General features: G+C 38.7%; 1 protein-coding gene across 2 annotated transcripts in view; it reads left to right on the plus strand.

Moving 5' to 3' along the window:
• The first annotated feature begins 1080 nt into the window (after window positions 1-1080).
• The window catches only part of zgc:113516 (uncharacterized protein LOC541449 homolog), a 37094-nt gene continuing 29055 nt past the window's right edge, over window positions 1081-9119 (plus strand). For both annotated transcript variants that reach the window (XM_024282449.2, XM_024282450.2), the window contains exon 1: window positions 1081-1526. In XM_024282449.2, coding sequence (XP_024138217.1) covers window positions 1386-1526 — 141 coding nt within the window. In that variant the 5' untranslated portion in view covers window positions 1081-1385. The remainder of the gene's footprint in view (window positions 1527-9119) is intronic.

Genomic DNA, 9119 nt, shown 5'->3' on the forward strand with positions numbered 1-9119 from the left:
GGACGCGAAGTGTGTTTGGTGTGAATGCACCTTTTAGATTTTCTTCTTTCTTTTCTGCTGCATTCCAGTCTTCAAAATGATCAAATTCACCAAACAGGTTAAAGGAGACTATAAATCCACTCATGTCTTTTCTGCTGTCAGTGGAGTGACGTAAATCAACACATACGGAAGTATCAACAAGAATGTTGTGGTCTTTTCACAACATCTATTAGGTTAGATTAAAAAGAAATGAATTACCCACAATTAATAATTATAGGTCATGATGAATTAGTGAAATGCAGGACAGCACTAGTGAAAATGAGCTTCAGTGAGGGTTGACCTATAATAGAAAAACCCTGAAGAGTAAAAAAATAATAAGAGTTCTGTGGATGTTGATTTTAACCACTTCAGCTCAGAAATGTCCTGATTCAGCATCCATCTGCTGTCATTATTTCATGGCTGTAAATAAATTCAGGCATAAAAGGGTTAAGGAGAACATGTTGTACATTACTGTGAGTATTTTTTTCCTTTCCTCAAGGACAAATGTAAATATTATTTAAATGTAATCCTTAGATGAAACCCATGAGTGCTTTTCTGAGAATCCCATCAAATGTGTTTTCATAAACTAAAGGAGCTCTGAAGTGTTTGTGGTGAGAATGTATTAGTTTAACTAATAACAAGCTATTTTAATGATCTGAATTTTTTACTTCTGCAACATTTGAGAAAAATGTAAGAAGTTCATAAAAATAGCTGACCTTATTAACCCTTGCTAAACTGTGACCTCCCAATCACACATCATTTATTCCTCTTTTCTTCCTCAAAGCTGTGACGTTTGTTTGTCCCTCATCAAAAGTTCTGGGCTTCCTCAGGTGAGGAAGTATTCAGAATAGGTTCAAGTTTCTGCACCAAAAATGTGCCTGAATCAGAAGGTGCTTGCTGGAGTCCACTTGTTTGAAAAGCATTTTTAAATGATCGTATTGGTCTATTTTGCATACTCACAGTGGATCATGCCAACAATTCTGACACCTCCAGCTCAGCATTGAAACGGCAAATTTAGTCCAGCATGAGTTAATATGTAAACTGAGACTTTCAACAGAACATCAGACCTTGATAAGCAGATCTGCTGCTCACTCTGACACACGTGTGGGCAATCTGACCTGCAACCTTCTCTAAATTATAAAAAAAACACAGATGCATTTATTTGGGATCAGTTAGATCTCAGATCAGTGATTAGCAAACGGCGAGTTTGTTTTTTTTCTAACTGGTCTGTAACTCCTGGTGCTGATTTGACCCAAAGTTGATCTAAATGAAACAAAGTTTGTGAAACTTTTCAAATGACTTCTTAGTGGAAGTGTAATTCAGACTGAAAATTCCTGATAGAGAAATTAGTGGAAAGATTTTTTGAAATGGACGATAAGGTTTTGGAGGCTGGAAATCAGCTTCTCCATGTGGACATCCATGTTGACGAACATGAACCACGGCGGGGAATTTTGGAACTTCTGAGCAAACTCCGTCCTCACTGGAAGGCAGAAGACATTCAGATGAAGGTATTTCCACTTGGATCCATAATAGATCATATTGACTGTTAAAATGCATTTAATATGGAGGCATATGGCTACAGCTGTGAATGGAAAAGCTAAAAGCTGCATGTGGTCAGAACGAGATCATTGTCATGTCAAAGGAAATCATTTAAATAAACCTTTGCCATTGTTAAGAGGACGTTAAAGAGTTAAACACAGTCGTCCTGATTTTCATTGTGAAGCAGGACACTGAAGCCAAAATGTTTTAAACTTGCAGAACAGTTGCTTTGGACCCAAAGCTGGTTCAGATCAAAACCCTGTTCTGCAGTGGCAAAAGTCTCCTTGTGCCCAATCACCATGTGTCCCTTTTCCAGACCGGGTCTGGAACTTCTAAACCCAAAGGATTTCTGAAACCTGCTGTTCTCTCACACACTGTTGTCCACATCCAGTGTTCATCAGTTACAGTACAGAGCTCCAGAGAATAGTGTGAGAGAGAAAACGGTCTTGATATGATGAAACATTCATCTATTTCATCATAAATGAAAAAATATCCACTTTTCCATTGGTAAAGCTAATATTTTAGCAACAGGTTTTTTGGCTAATTTTGTTTACCTTGACATTTTAGGCTATTTTGGAGTTTAGCTAGTATTAAGCAACACACTAAATATTTTTACAAAATTAGCTCATAGTTGGGGTTTTTAAGCAATTTTACCAACATTTTAAAAAAAAAAATGTAGGTTAACTTCAGTGCTCATTCATAGTTTAACAAAATTTACAGTCTTTTAGCAAATTTAACTTTTTTCAAATTGCCTAAGCATTTTTAGAAAAGCATCTTCAGTGACTACTTTCACCGAACAGCATTCACTGTATCATTATTGCAGGTGATTCAACTTTTCTAGTTTATTAAGAACTGCTTTTGACTGTTATACTAAAGTGTTTAAAGGGTAACCAAACAGGGCAGTTTTTAAAAAAAAAAAAAGGGGGCGGGGCTAAGAGAGGTGGGCAGAGTGGGGGGTGTGGTCTGGATATGTGATTGACAGTGACAGTGAGGTTAGCTTGAGGTAGCTGAAGAATCTTTTTATTATTGTTCTATTAAAATAATAATAAACAACAAAATCACAAGGTTCAGGAGGCCCCAGCAGGCTGCCTCCCCATCTCACCGCGGCTCTCTGTCAGCCAGCTTTCCAAGGGCCGGTTTAGTGAGTAAGCAAGCAAGCTCTGGCGCTCTCAGCGTCAACATCCCGTAGTGAGCTCCCCCGCTCTCAGCGTCACGGGGCAACCTCCGCCGCTCTTGGTCTCAACGTCACGGGGTCGCAGGGAGAGCTCAAGCGCTCGCAGCATCAGCTCCGCCAGTCTTGGCGTCACATTGAGAGATCATGCGGTCGTGTGGTGAGCTTCAACTTTCAACCGTTCAAAGGTGGGCGGGGCTTTTAAGCGGAGCTCAGAGCATGATGTTGTGAAATTTCTGGGACTTACACCAGTTGAGCAATCACAAAGGAATCCTGGGAAATGATTGAGGCTAACTTCAGTGCCTACAGTCCCGCCCACAACCCAAATGCAGGTTTCTAATGAACTTCTGCCGCTCTGCAGAAACTATCCTCAAAAACGACACAGGTGTTTAGATTTCAGCTAAAAACTGTATAATCATAATAACAAGAGCACTGAGAATGGTTTATTATTGATAAATACACTTTTGGTCTGCCTTTAAACTGATGGTTTGGTAATGTAAATATATGAATATCAATGTGAATGCCAACTCTAAAAACAGATTTGAACTGCATACACGTTCCCACTAAAGTTTGATATGCAAAACACTTAAATGTTCCTATGGAGAATGAAGTAACTAGAATTTGATTTTAAAAATAATTTCAGGATTATTTAGTTTGATATTCATCCAAAGTCATTTATGAAGTATTGCTGCCTGTTTATTTAGGGAGCAAATCTCATGGGGTCATACAACCAAGTCATGATTATTAAAAAGAAATAAATCAGACACTGATATCTAACTAAATCCAATTTAATGCAGTTGGAAATTTAATAGCTGATAAAGTCAAAAATATCTTTTTAAAAAGAATATAAAATGCAATTTTTATATACATTCATTTGTATTTGTAAAAAAAAAGTTTTTTAACTCTTGGACAAAAAAAAAAACAAACAAATATTTGTTTCCATCAAAACTTACAAAATGTGATCATTTAAAATAACCAACATTTCAAAAACTGTTCAAAAGTGCATCCACGTTTTTGCACACAGAATGAAGAGTCCTTCATTCTGATCAGATTGCTGATCAGATGTTGACGTGTCAGGATTTTTGTTGTTGATGTACACACAAATATATCACAAACGTCCTTAAATCCAAAGTTCTACACTGACATGTAGACAGCAGCACTAAATTGACCTGAAATTAAATGTCTTTGTTATAAATAGCTCCATAAATTAGCTTCACTTCACTTATAAAAGCATAGGAGCCAAGGTAGCTGCACAACAAAAGAATGCTGATTCTACCCTGGTCCCATGTGCAAGCACAAGGTCCAGTTTTTCTGAGGAAAAGGGTGACGATTCATTGCACGAGTGACCTTTCCATCCAGACCGGGTCCAGTAACGTCACAAAGAATGTGAAGTTCTCCTTCAGTTCTCAGTCCCTGAAGTCCCCGTCATGATGCTTTGTGTTCGACAGCAGAAGGTCGCTCTCTGTTGTTACACCTGTGCTTTCCCTCCATGCCAAAGAATGCATTCTTTTTTTTCAAATAGTCATTCTTTGATCTGAGCTTTCATTTTACCTTCAACATTTATGTTGGTTTTTAAACTAAAAACCAAAAACAAAATATTAGCCTGACAGAATAGTGTTCATTTTAAGTTAAAGGGGTCATATTCATGAAAAACAACTTTTTGAGCTATTAAGTGTATTACACCATTCACTCCTCACTACAAAGAACTCCACACCGTTAAATGTGAATTATTGGATTAATTAACATTAAAAAGCTGGATTAGTTACCTTAAAAAATTTTAGTTTTTATTAAATTAAGAATTTGAATTGGTGGTTTACTCAAGTTAAAATTTTAATTTAATAAAAACTAATGTTTGTAAATGTATAAATTACAGAGTTTTTGTTAATTGATCCAATGTTTCACTTTTTAAAGTCTAAAGCGGTATTTTCTGAGTAACCTAAATAAAACTAAGACCAGCAGCCCCCTCCCTTACCCATGAAAACCAGCAGGTCCTCACGTGCTGATGTCACTGGTAGAGAACCGCTCCTCCAGGAAGAGTCTGCTCCGCCCCCAGGACAACACACACACTTTCTCCGCAGGCTAGCAGTGATCAGCTAGCTTTGAGAATCCCCCACCCCCGGCTCGTGGACAGTCGTGCAGACGCCGGCTGTCTGTGTTGAGATCCAGTGTCGCGATGGTCCAGAAACAATCATTCGGTTTAGTGTTCAAAGTTTGTGAAGAGGGCTGCACGGTGGCGCAGTGGTCAGCGCTCTTGCCTCACAGCGAGAAGGCCCCGGTTCGACTCCCGGCTGGGACCTTTCTGTGTGGAATTTGCATGTTCTCCCCGTGCATGTTTGGGTTTTCACCGGGGACTCCGGCTTCCTCCCACCGTCCAAAAACATGCTTCATAGGTTGATTGGTGACTCTAAATTGCCCCTAGGTGTGAATGTGAGAGTGAATGTGTGTGTGATTGAGGCCCTGAGACAGACTGGCGACCTGTCCAGGGTGTACCCCGCCTTCACCCTTCAGTAGCCGGGATAGGCTCCGGCACCCCCGCGACCCCGAAAGGGAAGGAGCGGCCAAGAAGATGGATGGATGGAAGTTTGTGAAGAAACCTCTGATGAGGAATCTGCACAATATGCTGTATGGATCCTGAACGACGGGAAGATTGGGAAGATGGCTATTTCCAGGTGGAGGAATGGAACTGAACTTTTCATGGTGGAGAAAAGGAGCAACGAATTGGTAGAACTGGTGAACGTGGATTTTTGTGCAAAGGTAGAAAGGTGAAAAGTATTTTTGAAATGGAGATTAATGCTTCAAAGAGAACAGAAATGTTCACAGCAGTGCTAATCTAAACAATGTTCTCATCATTTCAATAAATCCTGAAATGTTCAGCTGTTTCTGCAGTTTTGACCACAAAATGAACTCATAACCCATAAATCATGTGTTTTTTAGTATTCCAAAGGTATTTTATGATCATATATATATGGATAGAGTTTACTCTGAAAGACTTAAGAATATCATGGTATGGTCCCTTTAAGAGCAAAAAAATGTGTTTCTATATGAATATAGATGTTGTATAAAGATTTAATTACTAAGAAACAACCCCAGAGTTCTTCTTTATCCACACAGCTGCCATCAGAAATCTACGCTTAAGAAATAAATGTAAAACACAATAATTCTCTTAAATTCCAACAATAAACAGGAGAAAATGTTACTTTTTGTTCAAACTTTTTCAGTTAGTTTTCCCTCTTTCATTTGCACAGTTTGAAAAAAAAATTCAAGTGAGATTTTTATAGAGTCATGATGAAAGCATGTGTTTTTAATTTAACCTTCAACAACAAAAAGGCCTTTCTGCATCACAGAAAAATGAAATAAATCAATGGAGACAGAAGAGAAAGAACTGTGTACCTTCACAAACATGGTTGTTTAAAAATGCCTGAAGGTCCTCTGTTCAGCAAATATATATATAAATATATATATATATATATATATATATATATATATATATATATATATATATATATATATATATAAACAATATAATAAGGATTCTGGGTCCATAAGTTGGCAATGTACGTAAAAATTAAAATACTTAAATTTAAGGAGGAGCTTTTCTTTTAATTTCCTCCAGTTTAATTTATTTTTTTAATTTTCTCCAGACAAATTGACCTTTTAGATTTCTTAGGTAATAACTGAACACAATGTTCCTTCACTTCATCACTGTTCACCTTTACAGATTTTATTCTTTACTTTTTTAACAGCACACTGTGTTCTGTGTCCTGATTGGCCGTTGACCTTGTCAATCAAACTCCCCCTCAAGAAAAGAGTGAAAATGTTCATGTCTGTGTGAAAAAAATGTATAAAGTGTGTGGTGAGGAGTTTTCATGGTGTTAGTCAAAACTCCTGGCAGAAATAAGACCTCTCCTCACATGTTCAGACATTCCTCGCTGAGGATTCAGATCCCTCGAGCGCTTCTCTACTCCTGCACGCTCTGGTTTAATCCTCCCGCGAGCAGAGAAAGTCCTCGCACGCAAGGACTGTCTACGTCCGCGTGCATGAGCTCCTCCCTCGGGTGCGAGTGACGAATCACGCTAACAGAATCTCAGTGAGCGTGCACACCTGCAACATTTTGTCATGTGCGCTCGCGGAGAAACTTTCTACGCGGAAGTGGAAAATGACTTTGACAATTGTTAGCGGAGACAGAGGCCTACATTAGCTTTCTTCTGATAGACCCTGTTCATGTGACGTAACACAAACAGAGAGTGTGCAGAGTGACTTCAGGTTATATATAATGTCTATAGTTTTTAGAACATTAAAGCTGAACGCTGTTTAAAGCCATTTTACGTAAATAATGAAAGGTAACCAAACCAATAGTAACGGAAATGTCTCTATTTAATGAAAAATGTCCTCGCTGGTTGTATGGTTTTCCCTCTTAGAACAAATGTTGGGCTGCATGGTGGTGTAGTGGTTAGCGCTCTTGCCTCACAGCGAGAATGCCCCGGTTCGAATCCCGGCTGGGACCTTTCTGTGTGGAGTTTGCATGTTCTCCCCGTGCATGCGTGGGTTTTCACCGGGGACTCCGGCTTCCTCCCACCGTCCAAAAACATGCTTCATAGGTTCATTGGTGACTCTAAATTGCCCCTAGGTGTGAATGTGTATGTGTGTGTGATTGAGGCCCTGAGACAGACTGGAGACCTGTCCAGGGTAAACCCCGCCTTCGCCCATCAGCAGCCGGGATAGGCTCCGGCACCCCCGCGACCCCGGAAGGGACAAAGCGGTTAAGAAAATGGATGGATGGATCAAATGTCTGTGTTCCTCCTGCAGAATGCTCCATATCTGCTTCCCCAAAATGATACTTGATGCTAATGCTAACGCTAGCTTGATGAGACGTAGATCTGCAGAAGATCTTTGCTGACCAGTTAAAGTTGATTAGATTTACATGTTCACAAAATCACTAAAACAGAGATAAAGTCAGAGAATTTCAACGTGTCTGACAGTAAAGAAAAACTAATAACTGTTGTTATTTTCTGACGTAGCTCCTCTTTGCTGTTGTATGTCTGATCCTGCAGGATAATAAAGATAAACAAGGATTTAAAATCCTTTGAAACTTTAAAAATAAACATTCCTATTAAAAGCATTCCTATTTTTACAATTACCCTTAAAATACCCAGAAAAAACAACACCTTATTACAACGACTACATTTAGTCCTGGGTGCAGTTAAACATGCAGCAATGTGGATCTTAGCTGCTCCTATTACGTGTGTCCAACATGAATTTCCATCAGTTTTTGTGATCACACTTAAAACATGTGTGAAAAACATGAAGTAAAATAGAACTGTTACAATAAAATGAAAAGGTCGATATTTTTAGTAGAACATCCAATTTTAAAGGATTATTCACATTTGTGTTTAGATTTGTGAACGATCTAAGACAGGAAATGAAAATACAGTTCAGCAGGACATTCATGAAATAAATATTGAACATTTTTCTGATGAAATTGGTAAGGTTACCTTTTATTATTTACGTAAAATGACTTCAAACAGCGTTTATTTGTCAGCTTTGCCATTGTAAATCTGAACACCAGAAGTCTCTGTTCACATTTTCGGCCCTGTCGCCATTTAGTCTGACGTCTCTGTGAAAAGGGTTTATTGTTCTATTTAAAAAAACAAAAATCTTCAAACTACAATGCATATATTGAATGTTTTTATGTTACTGTTTTAATATTGTTTACTGGTAAACAAGCTGCCAGTTACTGTGGCAGTGTTTGAAAGAACACGCTAAATGTATTTTTATAACTTCTCAAAACATCTTTAGTGTTCCCCTGCTTATTCGCATTTCTGATGCCATTTCTCCATGCAAGTGTTGGGTGTGCGCACGCTCACTGAGATTCTTAGTGCGCATGCGCCACTCGTGGCCGAAGGACCAGCTCATGCACATGGAAGTGGACGGTCTCTCGCGCATGATGACTTCTTCTGCTCAAACATAAGCTCAGCAGGAGCAGAGAAGCGCTCGCGGGGATCTGAATTATTCGTGAGAAATGTTTGAACATGCGCGGCGATGTCTTATTTCTGAGTGGAGTTTTGACTTATATATGACACCATAAGTTTTACACTCTTAACCATTAACACATAATTAAACACACTTTAACACAAAATCTTTAACATACTGTAACTTTTTAACTGTCAACACAATAATTCCAGCAGATTCTTCTCTTTATGAAAAGTTTAAGTAAATCAAAGAACATAAACACTGGAGCTCCGGTGTTAACACTAGAATTCCTGAGCCTGCGCAAATTTGCGCAGGGAAGAGTTCCCCCCCTCAAGTCCGAGAGCCCATTGTTGTGTTATGGTGGGTCACTGATGAGCCATTAACTTGCCCATGTATATGTTAATGCAGCATGTAGTACCTA

Source organism: Oryzias melastigma, linkage group LG6, assembly GCF_002922805.2.
Source record: "Oryzias melastigma strain HK-1 linkage group LG6, ASM292280v2, whole genome shotgun sequence".
NCBI classification, from domain to species: Eukaryota; Metazoa; Chordata; class Actinopteri; order Beloniformes; family Adrianichthyidae; genus Oryzias; species Oryzias melastigma.